At 44.2% G+C, this 19,569-nt stretch overlaps 1 protein-coding gene across 1 annotated transcript in view; it reads left to right on the top strand.

Moving 5' to 3' along the window:
- LOC120985818 (aromatase-like) overlaps positions 1–19,569 on the top strand; it is a 152,119-nt gene that overhangs the window by 63,350 nt on the left and 69,200 nt on the right. Inside the window, 1 exon segment of the mRNA XM_040413988.1 lies at positions 15,927–16,103. Within this exon segment, the coding sequence (XP_040269922.1) occupies positions 15,927–16,103 (177 nt within the window).

The raw sequence follows: 19,569 nt of genomic DNA, 5'->3' as shown, positions 1-19,569 counted from the left end.
TGTTGGTCCGCCCTGGGTGCTGGGTTCGTGATGCACTGGTGGCGCAGGCGTAGTGAACAGGGAGACACGCTGAGTTGGGGGAACGCTCCATCTTTAATGTAGCGCTGTGAGAGCATGCAGCGAGATTGGCCTGCCTCTAACACCTGGTAATGACGCACGGCGGTATGAGGGCAGTGTAGGCGCAGTGTACAGAGAGACATGCTGAGATGGGGGAACGCTCCATCTGTGATATAGTGCCGTGAGAGCATAAGGTAACTGGATTTTATGGATTCCTGTGTTGCGGTTTTCTTACAGGTGTGAATTTTGTTGGAGCAAGCCATGTTTTTTTTAATCACTATCACTATTTGGGAAAACATGAGTATACAGTACATGAAGCACTATGAAATTGAAGACAATCACGGAAATGTGATACACTATACCTGAGGGGATCCGATGGTTGCTGCACTATGAATTGTCACAAGAGAATGAATTGTTTTTTATGGAGTTTTTATATGCACCAGTATGGAATTAAACAGGAAATTAGCACTGATTACTTTCTGAAATGTCTATATATATGCACAGTCACTTTATTATGTGTTTCACTTGGCTTGATAATGTCACAGCCAGACAGCTGAGAAGCGCTCACAGGAGCTTCTCAGATCCTCCTCCTTGAATTTCTTTGTTTTGGTTTAGTTTCTCATCTCGTTAGTCTATCTCAGCTGTCATGCAGTCAGACTGATCGCTACCCTTTAAGTTCCTCCCCATAATGCAGTAGTGTGCGGCTGATACAACTTCCTGGAGTGTGTGTGCATGCTGTTCCCAGTTCCCAGTTCCCTGTTCCCAGTCGTCAGTCGTCATTCGTCTGCAAGATAAGTGCTGTTTATGTATTTATGATTTTGTCTTTTCTGGATCCAGGTGACCCTGACTCCCTCCGTGTCAGTGTAGGGAGCCGGTGGTCGTGTCCCTTCACTATTGTAGGGTCTTCAGGTAATAGATAGCCGAGGAACGTGGATATGCGGACATCCACCTTTGGGGTGTTCGCATAGGCTGAGCAGTGAGGGAGAGCGGCAGGTCTTTTGCAGGGGTCTCCCTTTGTTCCCTAGTTGTGGATCCAGAGAGACATTGTTTATATGGTATTGTCTTGTTTCCTGTACACCATCCGAGACATTATCAGCCGCCAAAACCGTCTCAAGCATGGATCCGGTTTCACTTTTGGCTGAACGCTTTCAGGGTCTTTCTTTGGAGGTAGCTGATCTCCGTAAGACTTTTTCTCAGTTTCAAGTGACCGGTTCAGCTTGCGTTCATGGAGTTTGTACTGAGCCTAAGATCTCGCTCCCGGATACGTTCTCCGGGGGTAGTGAGAATTTTGTGCGTTTTAGAGAGGCTTGCAAACTCCATTTTCGCCTTCTTCCCCATTCTTCTGGTGATGAAGAACGGAGGGTGGGGATCATTATATCGCTGCTCAGGGGTAACGCTCAGTCCTGGGCCTTTTCGCTGCTGGAGGGGGCACGGCCCCTTCGTTCAGTGGATGAATTCTTTTTAGCCCTGGGTCAGATATATGATGATCCGGATCGTATTGCTCTGGCTGAGTCTAGACTACGTCTGTTATGCCAGGGTAAACAATCCGCAGAGATATACTGTTCAGAATTTCGGAGATGGGCAGCAGATACGGGTTGGAATGATGCTGCACTCCGAAGTCAATTTTGCTATGGTCTTTCAGAGGGATTGAAAGATGCATTTGCCTTTCATGAAAGACCTACCTCCTTGGATTCTGCTATGTCTCAGGCTGTTCGTATTGACAGGCGTCTTAGAGAGAGAGGAGAGATCTCTCCTTCCTGTCATACTCAGTCCCGGGACAGTGCAGCGGTCTCATTCTGTGCACAGGGGTCTCAGTCGCTGTCAGCCCCTTCTGAGCAGGAGTCCATGCAGCTGGGGTTGATTGCCTCTGACAATAGAAGATTCAGCCCGCAGGGGAGGGTTTGTTTTTGTTGTGGAGGTATAAATCATCTGGCAAATGTTTGTCCCTCTAGGAGATTCAGGCAGTTTTCTGGGAGTAATAAAGAGACAAAAAGGAAAAAATCTTTTAAAAATGTTCCATCTGTTACTATTGGCAGGGTTGAGGCGGAAATTGAAGGTTTTCCGTTTGCTTGTAGTTCCCGTTTTGTCCTGCCTGCTAGGGTGGCGCTAGAGAGCAAGAGCATTTTTTGTGAGATTTTTGTGGATAGTGGAGCAGCTGTCAACCTCATTGATAATCAATTTGCAATAACTCATGGTTTCCAGGTATGCACTTTGGGAAAGGCTATTCCTGTTTTTGCTATTGATTCAGCTCCACTTTCTCAGAAATCATTAAAAGGCATAGTTCACAATATCCGTTTAATTGTGACTGATGCTCATGTTGAGGATGTGTCATGTTTCGTCCTTAGCGGTTTGCCTACTCCTCTAGTGTTGGGGCTACCCTGGCTCACTAAACATAACCCCACCATTGATTGGCAAGCGAGGCAAATAAATGGTTGGAGTAACTTTTGCAGAGAGAATTGCCTCATAACATCTGTTTCTGAGGTTTCTACTAAGACTGTACCACCTTTCCTCTCTGAATTTTTGGATGTCTTCTCTGAGAGTGGAGTTCAGGGTTTGCCTCCGCACAGGGAGTATGATTGCCCTATTAATCTCATCCCAGGCGCCAAGCTGCCTAAATCTCGTTTATACAATCTCTCCCAACCTGAGAGGGTCGCTATGCGGGCTTATATCTCTGAGAGTCTGAGAAAAGGACACATACGACCCTCGAAGTCACCTGTTGCCGCTGGTTTTTTCTTTGTTAAGAAAAAAGATGGTTCTTTAAGACCTTGTCTGGATTTCAGGGAGCTGAAGAGTATCACTATTCGTGATCCTTATCCGCTTCCTCTGATCCCGGACCTGTTTAACCAGGTTGTTGGGGCTAAAGTCTTTTCCAAATTAGACCTAAGAGGGGCATACAACCTGGTTAGGGTCAGAGAAGGAGACGAATGGAAGACGGCTTTCAATACCCCTGAGGGCCATTTTGAGAATTTGGTTATGCCTTTTGGTTTGATGAATGCCCCAGCCGTTTTTTAGCATTTCGTCAACAGCATTTTTTATCATTTAATGGGAAAATTTGTATTAGTGTATTTGGATGACATTTTGATTTTTTCTCCTGATTTCAAGACTCATAAGGAACACTTACGTCAGGTCTTGCTAATCCTGCGGGAGAATAAATTATACGCGAAACTGGAAAAATGTGTGTTTGCGGTTCCAGAAATCCAATTTCTGGGGTTTCTTGTCTCCGCTTCTGGTTTTCGCATGGACCCCAAGAAGGTCCGCGCTGTGCTTGAGTGGGAGCTTCCTGAGAATCAGAAGGCGCTGATGCGTTTTTTGGGCTTTGCCAATTATTACAGGAAATTTATTTTGAATTATTCCTCTGTTGTTAAACCACTCACTGATATGACCAGAAAGGGGGTAGATTTTTCTTCCTGGTCGGTAGAGGCGCGTAAGGCGCGTAAGGCCTTTTCTAATATCAAGGAGAGTTTTGCTTCCGCTCCCATCCTAGTACAACCTGATATTTCGTTTCCCTTCATAGTTGAGGTTGATGCTTCTGAGGTAGGGGTGGGTGCGGTCTTGTCTCAGGGTTCCTCTCCTGCCAAATGGCAACCGTGTGCCTTTTTCTCAAAGAAACTCTCCTCCGCAGAGAGAAATTATGATGTGGGAGATAGGGAATTGTTGGCCATCAAGTTGGCTTTTGAGGAATGACGCCATTGGCTAGAGGGAGCCAGACACCCTATTACCGTGTTTACTGACCATAAAAATCTGGCCTACTTGGAGTCAGCCAAGCGTCTGAACCCGAGACAGGCCAGATGGTCTTTGTTCTTTTGTTGTTACGTTCCGCCCTGGGGTTAAGAATGTGAAGGCAGATGCCCTGACCCGGGTCCCATTTTGGCTGAAGGTGTGGTGGTCTCTGCTCTTTTTCCTGAATTGGAGGCAGAGGTGCAGGCAGCCCAGTCAGAAGCTCCTGATCTTTGTCCTCCTGGGAGGTTGTTTGTGCCTCTTGCTTTGAGACACAAGATTTTTAAAGAACACCATGACACGGTCCTTGCTGGGCACCCGGGGGCAAGAGCCACACTGGATCTCATCGCTCGGAGATTCTGGTGGCCTGCGCTTCGTAAGTCGGTTGAGGGTTTTGTGGCAGCTTGAGAGACTTGCGCTCGTGCCAAGGTCCCTCATTCACGGCCATCAGGTCCTCTCCTTCCTTTGCCCATTCCTTCCCGTCCTTGGACACATCTGTCCATGGACTTCATAACGGACTTGCCTCGTTCCTCGGGGAAGTCTGTGATTCTGGTGGTGGTGGACCGTTTTAGCAAAATGGTGCATTTTATCCCTTTTCCTGGTTTGCCCAATGCTAAGACGCTGGCGCAGGCATTTATTGACCACATTGTCAAATTGCATGGGATTCCTTCAGACATAGTCTCTGATAGGGGCACGCAGTTTGTTTCCAGATTCTGGAAGGCTTTCTGTTCTCGCTTGGGGGTTCGGTTGTCATTCTCTTCTGCTTTCCATCCGCAGTCGAATGGCCAGACAGAGCGCGTCAATCAGAATCTGGAGACATATCTGCGCTGTTTTGTGGCGGAGAATCAGGAGGATTGGTGTTCTTTTTTGTCCCTTGCTGAGTTTGCTTTAAATAACCGTCGTCAGGAGTCCTCTGATAAGTCACCATTTTTTGGTGCATATGGGTTCCATCCGCAGTTTGGGACTTTCTCGGGAGAGGGCTCTTCTGGTTTGCCTGATGAGGACAGATTCTCCTCGTCTTTGTCATCTATTTGGCAAAAGATTCAGGATAATCTAAAGAGCATGAGTGAGAGATATAAGCGTGTGGCGGATAAGAGACGTGTGCCTGGTCCGGACCTGAATGTTGGTGATCTGGTGTGGTTGTCTACCAAGAATATCAAATTGAAGGTTCCCTCCTGGAAGTTGGGTCCTAGGTTTATTGGGCCTTACAAGATCCTGTCTGTCATCAATCCTGTTGCCTACCGTCTTGATCTTCCTCAGACTTGGAAGATCCATAATGTTTTTCATAAGTCCTTATTGAAACCTTATGTTCAACCTATTGTACCCTCGCCTTTGCCTCCTCCTCCGATTATGGTTGATGGAAATCTTGAATTTCAGGTCTCTAGGATTGTGGATTCTCGTCTTGTCCGCGGTTCCCTCCAGTACCTCGTTCATTGGGAGGGTTATGGTCCTGAGGAGAGGATGTGGGTCCCAGTGACGGACATTAAGGCCTCTCGTCTCATCAGGGCTTTCCATAGGTCTCATCCTGAGAAGGTGGGCCCTGAGTGTCCGGAGTCCACTCCTAGAGGGAGGGGTACTGTCACAGCCAGACAGCTGAGAAGCGCTCACAGGAGCTTCTCAGATCCTCCTCCTTGAATTTCTTTGTTTTGGTTTAGTTTCTCATCTCGTTAGTCTATCTCAGCTGTCATGCAGTCAGACTGATCGCTACCCTTTAAGTTCCTCCCCATAATGCAGTAGTGTGCGGCTGATACAACTTCCTGGAGTGTGTGTGCATGCTGTTCCCAGTTCCCAGTTCCCTGTTCCCTGTTCCCAGTCGTCAGTCGTCATTCGTCTGCAAGATAAGTGCTGTTTATGTATTTATGATTTTGTCTTTTCTGGATCCAGGTGACCATGACTCCCTCCGTGTCAGTGTAGGGAGCCGGTGGTCGTGTCCCTTCACTATTGTAGGGTCTTCAGGTAATAGATAGCCGAGGAACGTGGATATGCGGACATCCACCTTTGGGGTGTTCGCATAGGCTGAGCAGTGAGGGAGAGCGGCAGGTCTTTTGCAGGGGTCTCCCTTTGTTCCTTAGTTGTGGATCCAGAGAGACATTGTTTATATGGTATTGTCTTGTTTCCTGTACACCATCCGTGACATTTAATGGCTCTGTGAGAGAGCTGAAACGTTGCCTGTATCAACATGTGTTGAATACATTTTGTATTTTTTTACTTTTTACCCAAGGAGTGCTGCATTACATTTATTTGGATTGTGTTTGGACCCCAGGACCCAGGGAAAAACGCTGGCACCTGAATCATTTGCATCACTTGAAGTGAGGAGTGCTGCCTTGCCATCTTTTGGATATATATATATATATACATATATAGTAAACCCACTGAAATACCCTGTAGTAGAGAATACAGTTTCTATTTATAAAAGCCCTAACAAACCTTTATAGTCTTTTTCAGAATTTACTTGTCTTTTTTGCAGTTGCCAACCCATGGCTATCAACCAAACTGGCTGACGACTGGCCATCTTAAAGGGGTTATCCAACCCCTATAATGACTCCCCCCCCTAATGCCCGGGCACCTCATATAGGTTATACTTACCCCGCTCCCTGGCACTCACATCTCTCCTAATCCACACGGCTGCTGCTACATCTCCCTGTCACGCGGATAAAAACATACTGCAACGGGGCAAGCAGCAAATAGCAGGCTGCGACGGGGACGAGCCTCCCTAGGATTGCGGGTGACTCTAGGGAGGCTCGTCCCTGTCACGACCTGCTATTGTCTGCCTACCTTTAAAGGGGTATTCTCAACACGCTATTTGATACTTACCTGCTCCCGGCGCGCTGTCCACTTCCTGGTTTCGGCACTCGGCAGGGGGCGGGCTCCATCTTGATTGAAGTCTTCTCCCGGCCGGGCCGCGCACTGTACTGAACGCCCACGCCGAGGCTGCGCATGCGCCCTGGTGACTTCTTCCTGGCAAGTATACTATACTGGCCAGGAAGAAATCACCATAGCACATGCGCGGCCTCAGCGTGCGCGTTCAGTACAGTGCGCGGCCGGTCGGGAGAAGAGAAGAAGTCGTCTGCGCACGCACGGCCACCGCGATTCCTGAGAAGAGCGGTGGCCGTAACCAGGGGAGACGGAAGACAACAGTCAGTTAAGTATATGTTTATTTACTTCTAAGGGGTGGGAATTTGTTAATTAAATATATTTAGAAAAATGATCACTGTTAAATCATTAACAGATTTAACAGTGATCATTAAGATGAAAATACCCCTTTAAGTCTTCTGAAATAATGACCCCTAAATCCCTTTCTTCAGATAGTGAGGTTAGGACTGATTTTATATTCTGCTCTTGGGTTTTTACGCCCCAGGTGCATTATCTTGCATTTATCAACATAAAATTTTAGTTGCCAGATTTTTGACCATCCCTTTAGTTTTCCTAAATCCTTTTCCATTTGCTGTATCCCTCCAGGAACATCAACCCTGTTACAAATCTTTGTGTCATCAGCAAAAAGACACACCTTACCATCGAGGCTTTCTGCAATTTCGCCGATAAAGATATTAAACAATGTGGGTCCCAGAACAGATCCCTGAGGTACCCCACTGGTAACAATACCATGGTCTGAATATACTCCATTGACTACAACCCTCTGTTGTCTGTCCCTCAGCCACTGCCTAATCCATTCAACAATATGGGAGTCCAAGCCCAAAGACTCTAATTTATCGATTAGCATTCTATGTGGGACAGTAACAAAAGCCTTACTAAAGTCTAGATAAGCGTTGTCTACTGCCCCTCCGCCATCTATTATTTTAGTCAACCAATAAAAAAAAACAATAAGATTAGTTTGACATGATCTCCCTGAAGTAAACCCATGCTGTTTTTCATCTTTCAATGGGATTTTAGATGTTCCGCAATCCTCTCCTTAAGTATGGTTTTCATTAATTTCCCCACTATTGATGTCAGGCTTACTGTCCTATAGTTGCCCGATTCCTCCTTACTACCTTTCTTGTGAATGGGCACAACATTTGCTAATTTCCAATCTTCTGGGACGACTCCTGTTACCAGTGATTGGTTAAATAAATCTGTTAACGGTTTTGCTAGGTCACCGCTAAGCTCTTTTAATAGCTTTGGGTGTATCCCATCAGGCCCCTGTGACTTATTTGTATTAATTTTAGACAGCTGACTTAGAACCTCTTCCTCTGTAAAGACACATGCATCAAAAGAATCATTAGGCCTCTTTCACACGGGCGTGTCCGGATTAGGTCCGGATGCGTCCCGGTGCATTCCGGCAAACCTGCGCGAGTAGGAACGCAATTGCTGTCAGTTTTGACTGCGATTGCGTTCCGATCTTCAGTTTTTATCACGCGGGTGCAATGTGTTTTGCACGCGCGTCATAAAAAACCGACTGTGGCACCCAGACCCGAACTTCTTCACAGAAGTTCAGGTTTGGGTTAGTTGTAGTGTAGATTGTATTATTTCCCCTTATAACATGGTTATAAGGGAAAATATTAGCATTCTGAATACAGAATGCATAGTACAATAGCGCTGGAGGGGTTAAAAAATAAAAATAAAAATTTAACTCACCTTAATCCACTTGTTCGCGCAGCCGGCATCTCTTCTGTCATTAACTGTGAGCAATAGGACCTTTGATGACGTCACTGCGTTCATCACATGGTCCATCACATGATCCATCACCATGGTGATGGATCATGTGATGAGAATAGTGACGTCATCAAAGGTCCTATTGCTCACAGTTAAAGACAGAAGAGATGCCGGCTGCGCGAACAAGTGGATTAAGGTGAGTTCAAAATTTTTTTTGTTTTTTTTAACCCCTCCAGCCCTATTTTACTTAGCATTCTGTATTCAGAATGCTATTATTTTCCCTTATAACCATGTTATAAGGGGAAATAATAATGATCGAGTACCCATCCCGATCGTCACCTAGCAACCGTGTGTGAAAATCGCACCGCATCCGCACTTGCTTGCCGATGCTTGCGATTTTCATGCAACCCCATTCATTTCTATGGGGCCTGCGCTACGTGAAAACGCACAAAGAGGAGTATGCTGCGATTTTCACGCAACGCACAAGTGATGCATGAAAATCACCGCTCGTGTGCACAGCCCCATAGAAATTAATGGGTCAGGATTCAGTGCGGGTGCAATGCGCTCAACTCACACATCGCATCCGCGCGGAATACTCGCCCGTGTGAAAGGGGCCTTAGTCTTCCTTCCTAACTGAGGTCCTTTTCCTTCATTTTCCTTTGTAAAAACTGAACAGAAGTATTCATTAAAGCAGTCAGATAGTTCTTTATCTTCTTCCATATACCTTCCTTCTATTGTTTTTAATTTGTTAATTCCTTGTTTTAGTTTCCTTTTTCATTTATGTATCTGACATTTTACCAATTTTGCCGTATACAAACCCCTGCTCTGCATAGGTGACAGGGAATAAAATGTAAAAATTTCTTCTTTTATTCATGCGCGCCCCCTCCTTTCATTCAATGCTTAAACTTTAACAACTTGTCCCACATTTGCGCTTCAATTATTTGTCCCACTTTTCCGCTCGATTATATTTAATTAAAAAAAATTAACCTCCCTTGGATGTGGTCTCTCTTTCTCACACTCCCTCTCCGGCGTGAAACCCTGATTCGCCGCTAACCATGATCAACATGCTAGGCTCAGAAAAGAACATGGAAAGTTGATAGAGAAATATCCAAATGGATCGTGGACGTCACGGTGACGTGCGATCAGGCTGAAGTTATCTAGAGTCAACAAAGCCACAGCAGGGCCTCTTCTGTCTAACGTTTCCAAATCCTAAATACCCCGGTGACATTCACTATAATTTTTTATTAATCATTCCAATAACAGGGCATATTAAGGGTCCTGTATTGTTATTTATCGTCACTACCTCCCCAAGTCGGGAGTGGGTAATTGCCGTGCGCCCCCTCCTTTCCTTCGATTCTTCCGTTTTAATAACTTTTCCCACATTACCGCTCGATCACAATTAAATTTCATCCATTGATCTCCCTTGGATGTGCTATTCCTTTCTCATGCTCCCTCTCCGGCGTGGAACCCTGAATCGCCGCTAACCGTGATCAACATGGTAGGCACAGAAAAGAAAATCGAAAGTTGATAGAGCAGATATCAAATTGGATCGTGAACATCACGGGGACATGCGACATGGTGGGGAAGTATGTGTGCACACGCCTACATGAACTGACTGATGGGTCTGCCCCCTGCAACTTCTGAGTCTCCAAATTGGGCACATGGCCTGAGCTTGCCCTTTACGCCTTGGAGATGCTGGCCTGCCCTGCAGCCAGTGTATTATCTGAACATTTGTTTAGCACGGCTGGAGGGGGTTATCACAGGTTATATTTCCCAATGTTTTGGGGTGTACCCTAATTTAAAAAATAAAATTTAAAACCAAAAACCAGTGTAGGCTACCTCCTCCTTCTCCACCGCCACTTCCACCTACACCGCCACATCCACCGCCTCCTCAACCTCCTACTCCATATGGACCTCGTCCTCCTAGATCAAGATTATTATTTTTAATTTTTACGTATTTTATGTTATTTGAAGTCATTTCCCTATCCACATTTGTTTGAAGAGCACTTGCCATGCTCTTAACCACATTTTGCTGGTATTTGCAGCCGTCTAGCCCTTTCCATGACATTTTTAGAGCCATTTTAGTTTTCAAAAGTTCAGGTCCCCATTGACTTCAATGGGGTTCAGGGTCAAGTTCGGGTCAAGTTCGGGTCCCGAACTCAAACTTTTTTGTGAAGTTTGGCCGAACCCGTTGAACCCGAACATCCAGGTGTCCGCTCAACTCTAGCTATGAAACATCTCAAGGCATCTTCTAACATTTCCAGGTGAATCGCTCTGGAACTCAGACATGTAAATATTAGTTCATATCTCTTGTACTCCTTGCGGTTTTGCTTGATGATGAATGGGCCAAAGCAATCCATTCCGCTATAAAGAAATGGTGGTGATGGGTTTACACGATCTTCCGTTAAATCTGCCATTTTTTGTTCTTCTGTAGGTCTACGTGCCTTTCTGCAGACTACACATTTAATTATATACTTTGCTATAACTTTGCTTCCTTTCACTATCCAGTAACCACCTTCTCTCAAACAGCTTTGGGTAAAGCTTCTTCCTTGATGCAAGGATTTGTTGTAGTGATCAATAATCAATCTTGTGAAGGTAGAGCTTTTGGGTAGAATTGCTGGATGCTTCACTCTGCTAGGTAACAATGCATTTTCCAGTCTCCCTCCCACCATCAGTATACCATCCTGCAGAACAAGATTAAGCTTGTACAATGGGTGGTTGTTTGGAGCCTTTTAGGTTCTTGACTAAGTCTCTCTAACTCTTCACTGTATAATCTCTGTTGAATGAGTCTTATGACTGTTTCTTCAGCTTTTATTCTTTCTTCTACATTCAACAATTCCTTGTTTCCGATTCCCTCTGCCAAATGTTGAATTCGAGCTACTACATTTATGACTGTATTCCATTTTGAACATCTGGCTAGTCTTTCAAGTATGTCATCTTGACACTTGGCAGCAGTGCTCAATGTTTGTACAACTTTTACTTCTGGATCACCCATAGACAATTCTGTGTAACCTTTACTGGGCGTGATTTTCTTTTCCCAAAGGAACTCTGGACCGGTGAACCAGTTTGAATTTTTCAATTCTGTTACATTCAGGCCTCTTGAAGCATGATCTGCTGGGTTATTCTTTGTGCCAATGTGATGCCAATATTCCGGATTTGTTATCTCCCGAATTTTCTCAACTCTGTTGGCGACAAAGATATGGAATCTTCGAGCTTCGTTGTTTATGTATTCTACGACATCTTGTGAGTCTGTCCAAAAATATTCTTCATCTATTTTTAATTCTAATTCTTCTCTCAGAAACTTGCTTACTGATGCTGAAACAACAGCTGCTGTCAGTTCAAGTCTTGGTATTGTGTGAATACTGGTAGGTGCAACTCTGGACTTCCCCTTAACCAGGGCACAGTGTATCTTTTCTTCTCCTATTACTCTAATGTAGGAGCACTGACCATAACCATAACTACTGGCATCTGAAAAGTGATGAAGTTCTATTTTCTTGTACTTTCCGAAATCATGAGGTACAAAACATCTGGATAGCCGAACTTCTCTCAAGTGTTGCAAGTCTCTTATCCAACTCTCCCACCTTGGCCTCAAATTTTCAGATATGGGCTCATCCCATCCCAACCTCTGTCTGCACAATTCTTGTAGTATTTCTTTTGCTCTGAGGATTACTGGGGCCAAGAATCCCACTGGAACTGTAAGTAAACACACATATAACTGGTTCAGTATACAGTTCTAATCACTATATTAACAGTAGGTACATCATATAACTGTTTTAAATACCTATTTTGGCCTCTCTGCTTCCATAAAACACAGCTTTCAGTGTAGTGAATGTCTGTTCAGCTACTCTCCTCTGGTGTAGAATGATTCTAGCAGCTCCTGCTAGGGGAAATTCCCAGACAGGCTGTGTGTGAGGCTGGCTGTGATTGGTGAAAACTCTTGCTGTGTGAGAAGCTGGCTGTGATTGGTCTAGACTTCTGCCCAGCAACAACAGAGTAACACTATACTTTCTGTTGTTTCTGCTGTGTCACTGAGCTTACCTTACATTTCAAAATTAATCTTAAAGGCATATTTTCTTTTTCTGCTTCTGTGAACACAAATATAACAGTTATATGACATCCAAAACATGATGCTACAGTAAATAACTCTGCTTTTGTCTTTATCACATAAACATAGGAACTGTATTAAGGCTATTAGCAACTCTAGCTGTATACACATATATACTATATATGCTATACTAGCAAACTAGGACAGGTCCTAGCTGGCCAGCTACAATGCCCCTCTTTTAGCTGACTAGCAGGTGGCACAGTGAGTGATGATCCCCTTTCATTCTAAAAGTATGAACTGAAACAAGATCAAAACAAAGAAAATCTTGATATTGTGTACCCAAGATACCGTTCTATACTCTGGGGGGTAGCATATAACACTGAACGAAGGCCACCCGAACCTACCCCAAGCAGTAAGAAATAAGCGTACCCCTTTGTCTACTGCTTAAAGTCTCATTCAGATGTCAGTGTTCCACGTTCGTGTGCTGTACGTGTTCTCCATGGATAGCACACATCCCCATTCATATTAATGTGTGTATTCACACATCAGTATTTTACCACGGTCCGTGGGTTCATGTTTCTATCACGGATGCACGCTCTATTTTGTCGATCACCCTGTCCTGTTCTCACAACATGTACCCCCGGGGTCTGTATGCAGTTCAACAGGCAGATATCACCATTCTACTAGTTAATAAGATGAGACTTATTTCTGAAGTCTGTGGTTTTTATTAACCGGCAGTAGATAAGGTAAACTATAAGAAAATGAACATACAAGAACTGAATATACAGCACAATGTACACAAAACCTATACAAAAACATTAATTAATCCCTTACCGACGATGCTTTAGTAAGAGACACACAATGTGCAGCTGCTCCTTCCATGAGGTGAAGGGAAAAAGGAAGAAGGTGCCTGTCTCTTTCCCAGAAAGCACTGTGAGCAGGAAGTCAGGTGACCTAATGAATATGCATAGTTTAACAAGGCAGAAGATGCACTTACAGCTAAAGGTCACTAGATGGTGCTGAAGGCACACATATGAACACACACATTAACAAACTATGCAATAGTTAGTGAAGAGAAGACAGTACAACGCCCATTATAATCTATGGGTCCGTGAAAATGACGGATGCAACACGGATAATTAGAAAGAGATGATTTGAAAATTATTTTTCAGCTATACAGTGTCAGTGAAACATGGATGACTCACAGAGAGCAAAAAACTGACATACGCACCCGACATGGATCCATCACAGACATCTTCATGGAGGCATTACTGACATTCATATGTATGTTCCTGAACACCACATTCAGTAGATTTTTCATTCTTCTTGAGTTTACCATCATCAGTGAAGGAAATAGCACAAATCACCAAAGAAAGAAGCAACATAATGCAATCAGCACAGCAGTTGTATGAAGCGTCAGCCTCGCACAAGTCGTGCTGTACTTCTAGCTGCTTATTTTCATTCGTAAAAAGGGAGAAAAAAGAGTCTTTATAGAACATTCACCGCTGACTGGCACACACTGATTGCTCTTTTTACATGGAAAGTTTAATACATTTACGGGATAATGCAGCATTCTTAATGGTTAGTCGGGTTGGCGCATGCAGCATTTGTTCACACAGTACACTTTTTTTACCAGGTAAAAGTAAGATGTAGCTCTCACCCTATCTGCATCTATTAGCAACTTGGATATTTACATCTATTGACCTGTCCTTGTCTACTTCTCATCCCACGTAGTCATATTGGATCAGCCAAAAATTATACTAATAAAAATCCTTATCCAATAGATAAAGAAAGCCTCCTTTATCCTACTGGAGCATGAAGGGACTTAGAAGTGTTACATAGTCTGTACAGAGCTAAGGAACCAAGCTGAGTTCCTAAATGTCAAATACAAACATGCCAAGGGCCATTCCTTCCTTTATAGACTATTAAAATGGTGTACTTCTATTGGTAGACTTTCCACTGGCTGTGTAAAGGAGATTTTACCAATTCAAATTTAACAACTATTCAAAAACCTAGATTAGATTCAGTAGAGGTTTCACAACTAAAGGACTTACATTTATAGATGTTCCCTTTGACTGGGTGATCCTACTATCAGTTGAACATTAGATCTCAAAAATGAGAAAGGATCCCAGAATAAGGTCAACCATTTGAAACCTTTCCATTTGATCTGACCCTTATTACTAGCGACCATCATGGCTCATCTACGTCAGTGTTCCTCCACCAGTAGCTTGGGTGCCACATGAAGATCTCTGGCCTTCTCTGTGTTGCTCTTCAGCTGTTGCCACTTCTAGAAACCATTTTGCACTAGTGGCACCAGGGAGATTATTGCATTAAAATAATATGGTACCAGGGTCAATACCATATCACTGGCTGGTAACAAGGCTAAAAGTATTACTCATATTAGTCACATCTTTAATAGGCTCTTTCCCGCTAAATATTTAGTGTGCTATAACAGCACTTGTCATATTGGAAAATTATTGTCTCATGACCTACAGAAGGTTGTGGACCTCTGATCTAAGTGCACAGTGTATTAAAGAGGACATGTTCTCCAACAATAGTAGCTGTCTTTACCTGGCTCTGCAGATTCTGCAGTAATTATTTTCCTAGATCCCTCTTCCCCCCTATTCCTGAGCAATTGGTGCCATTTGTTTCAGTTCTCATCCAATATGTAATTGTGGCCATGCATTTTCAAGGGGGCATGATTCTTAATTGGGAGTAAACCAGAGCAGTGATACCATCCAGTCAGAGCTCTGGTTCACTTGTTGAGAATCGCAACCCTTGACAGTTCATGGCCCGAATAGCATATTAGGTCCTGAAATTAATGGCACCAATTGCTTAGGTATGGGGGAGGGGGTATTAAGAGAAAAAGAACTCGGGAATCCTCTGTGTAAGGCTACTTTCACACTTGCGTTCAGAGCGGATCCGTCTGCTGTCTGCAGAGATGGATCCGCTCCTATAATGGAGACGTTTGGATCCGTTCAGAATGGATCCGTCTGCATTATAGCTTAGAAAAAATTCTAAGTGTGAAAGTAGTTCAGACGGATCCGTCCAGACTTTACATTGAAAGTCAATGGGGACGGATCCGTTTGAAAATTGAGCCATATTGTGTCATCTTCAAACGGATCCGTCCCCATTGACTTACATTGTAAGTCTGGACGGATCCGTTTGTCTCAGCACGGCCAGGAGGACACCCGAACGCTGCAAGCAGCGCTCAGGTGTCCGCTTACTGAGCGGAGCGGAGGCTGAACGCTGCCAGACTGATGCATTCTGAGCGGATCCGCATCCACTCAGAATGCATTAGGGCAGTACGGATGCGTTCGGGGCCGCTTGTGAGCCCCTTCAAACGGAGCTCACAAGCGGAGCCCCGAACGCTAGTGTGAAAGTAGCCTAATGGCTACAGCCAGGTAAGGGCAGCTGCCTAGTTAGAGGACATGATAGGTCCTCTTTACGGCAATGCCGTGATTTTTTTCTTTCATCATGGAGATGTACAATGCTGTTGAACGTGTTGATCTTTCAGCTTTGTCTGGACCTGGACTACTACAGACCACGGAGCAGTGCATTAACTCAACCAAACGTTTCCTGGCAAAGCTGAGTGACGTCACTGATGATCTGGGCAAAGTCAATGTTCTGAAACTAATGAGATTGATTATGCTAGACACCTCCAACAACCTGTTCCTTAGAGTTCCATTAGACGGTAGGTGCATCAGCACATCTGTACATTGTAAGTAATTGGGTTTATTTATGGGAACAGATGTATAAGAAAAGCAGAGGTCTTCATAAAAGTAAGCAATCACGTCAAACTCAGTTTGACAGTACATACTGTATATTACTGTATATCGGACAAGTCAGACTGTAGGAATTCTTTAACAGTATTAATACTATTTTTGTGATGTTTGGGTCTCCTTTAAGAAGAATATTTTTGTCTCTGATGGTATTCAGCATTAGGCTACATGCACACGAACGTTGTTTGTTTCAGTGTCCGTTCCATTTTTTTGCGGATAGGATGCGGACCCATTCATTTCAATGGGTCCACAAAAAATGTAGACATCACACCGTGTGCTGTCCACATTAGTATGTACGTTACGTAGCCCCGCAAAAAAAATAGAACATGTCCTATTCTTGTCCGTTTTAGGCATTGTGACAATGGATCCGCAAAAAAAAAACGGATGACATACGGATGTCATCCGTTTTTTTTTTTTTTTGCGGATCCGCAAAACACATATGGTCGTGTGCATGTAGCCTTAGTCAGTATTAAGTGACTGAAGATCAACTCGTGACTGAAAATATCCAAAATATCCAGCAAACCCACACTAAATATGCATTTGTCAACAAATTCATTCAGTGAGTTCATTCATTGAAAGAGACTATATTTCCTCTTTATCCATGGATTCTATCCAAGCAACCCTGCTTTGTGCTTGTGTATTCTCTACATTGTAAATACAACTCATATCTGATTTTCTGTAGAAACTGATGAGCTCACATAAGGTTCTGAGTATTAGTCTAGTGCAGGGATCAGCAACCTTCGGAACTCCAGCTGTTTTCAAACTACAACTCCCAGAATCCTCCTTTTACTTCTATGGGAGTTACAAGAACAGCCAAGTATGTTTTATGTGCATGCTGGGAGTTGTAGTTTTAAAGCAGCTGGGGTGCCGTAGGTTGCTGATCACTGGTGCAATAAGAAATAATGGGTAGCATTATATTACTATGAAGCTGCAATCAGAGTTTTATGATTCTTATCATATCTTTTATATAGACCCCTTCACTGGAACTTATTAAGTACAGTACTATGGGGCACATTTATTAAGACCAGCGTTTTAGACGCCGGTCTTAATAAACCTCTGTGCTGGTGGTGGATATGCCGAAGTTATGAAGAGGCGCTGTCCTCTTCATAACTTCGGCGCATCCAGCACCAGTTCTAAATGTAAGGCTACTTTCACACTTGCGTTCGGGGTTCCGCTTGTGAGTTCCATTTGAAGGCTCTCGCAAGTGGCCCCGAACGGATCCGTAGAGCCCCAATGCATTCTGAGTGGATGCGGATCCGCTCAGAATGCCTCAGTCTGGCACCGTTTGACATCCGTTCCGCTCAGCAGGCGGACACCCGAACGCAGCTTGCAGCGTTCTGGTGTCCGCTTGGCCGTGCGGAGCCAAACGGATCCGTCCAGACTTACAATGTAAGTCAATGGGGACGGATCCGTTTGAAGTTGACACAATATGGTGCAATTTCAAATGGATCCGTCCCCCATTGACTTTCAATGCAAAGTCTGATCCGTCTGACTAACTTTTACACTTAGAATTTTTTCTGAAATATAATGCAGACGGATCCGTTCTGAATGGATCCCATCGTTTGCATTATAGGAGCGGATCCGTCTGTGCAGACACCAGACGGATCTGCTCCGAACGCAAGTGTGAAAGTAGCCTAAGACAGCTTCCGAGCTGTCTTACTTTTAGACCTTTTTTCTATGCCTAAAACAGGAGTAGACAATGGTGAATGAGAGGGGCCTGCTAGCCCGCCCCCTTCAGATAGCGGCGCAAATAACCATTGTGCCACTATCTGTGCCTGAATTACGCCTAATTTAGGCGTATGTTAGAATAGTAAGTGACCCCCTATATCAGGGGTGCACAACGTTTCTAGGTTGGGGGCCACATTGCCAGACTTAACCAATGACGAGGGCCGAAATTAAAATTTAAATGTGTATTAACAACTGAAATATTGTACTTATGGCATATTGAACACACATTATATACCATTAATGTCTAGTTACACTTCCAGGACTCCCATCTAATGGGAGAAATACATGAAAAATACATGTGAGCAGCCACAAGACATAGACATACATGTCTGTTACCAGATGGTTGGGGGCCACACAGAATGGTATGAAGGGCCACATGTGGCCCCCGGGCCGCAGGTTGTGCACCTCTGCCCTATATGAATATAACACCTGCTACTGACAGATCAATAATTTGTATCTTAAAACTCACAAGGGTCAGAATGACCCACCAGAGAATTAGAGGATCCTCCAGTGGGCCTTGTCTCTGGAACCATAATTGTCCCCAAATGTCCAGTGGAAAAAAAAACATTTGCAGCTGCTTTTGCAGCAAATCACTTGCTGATAGGGTCTCTTTCTTTGATTCAAAACCTATAAGACTTTATTTCTAATATAGGGGTTGGGCCCAGAGAATAATGTCCTCTGGTGGGCCCAAGAAACTGCAGTCTGATACTGACACTGCAGTTCTCCTGCTGTCCACTCGCAAACTGGCCGTGTAATGCATAGAGAAGACTCCTGCAGTCCTCTTCATCATGTGCTTGTTCTTATGAGGCCTCTCAATGTATTTAAGGCTGGTTTGTGGGTGTACAGCAGGAGTATACGGATTAATAATGTTCTATGCATGTCTTACTGCACTGAAAGGAGTTGTCCCAGCTGGACATTTATTCCACAGAATATGCCATAAATGTTCAATAGTTGTGGGTCAAACCTATTTTCAAAAGTTCCACAGAATGGAGAAAGCTTCTCTCATAGCAGTGCGTAATGAGGCCCTGTTCTTGAGATAGCTGCATATCCCAGAGGTGGATATGCCTTAAATGTCTACATGGGATAATCTCTATCATAGGACTTGTAGAAGGTGACAGATTTCCTTTAATATGTTGTAGCAGCATCTAATTTCATGAGGCCCTGGCTAAGTGGGAGAATACGTTGACTCAGAACTCTCTGGCTCTTATGATATTATTACTGGAAGAGGAGACCCAATTGTTCGAGAGTTCCTCTAAGAAATTAAAGGAACAGATCGACATTGCTCTTAAACTCAAGGAAGATCCTGAATTCACAAGAAGGGAGGCGTCCTTACAATCGGCTGTAGACAGATTTCAGGGACTTATAAAAGAACGTAAACACAGGCAATTTGTGAGAGATCTGGGCGATTTTAGGGATAACCGGGCATACGTATCCTTACAGAGTCAGATCTCGGGATCCGAGCCATCGTCGTCGGAGGCTGATACCTCTGACTCTGACTCCTATCCTAAACCACATAACGTATCATCTAATCGTGGTCGCCCTAACTCCAGACGCCAGGGGGGTCGAGGATGGTCAAGACAGGGCGGATATCGGGGCAAGGGCAGAGGCCCTCGGGGATCCGGGTATTACAATCCGCCCCCTGCTCATCCG

This window comes from Bufo bufo, chromosome 1 (genome assembly GCF_905171765.1).
Source record: "Bufo bufo chromosome 1, aBufBuf1.1, whole genome shotgun sequence".
In the NCBI taxonomy this organism is placed as follows: domain Eukaryota; kingdom Metazoa; phylum Chordata; class Amphibia; order Anura; family Bufonidae; genus Bufo; species Bufo bufo.
The sequence above is the reverse complement of the archived record's forward strand: the minus strand, read 5'-3'. Positions and strand labels throughout refer to the sequence as shown.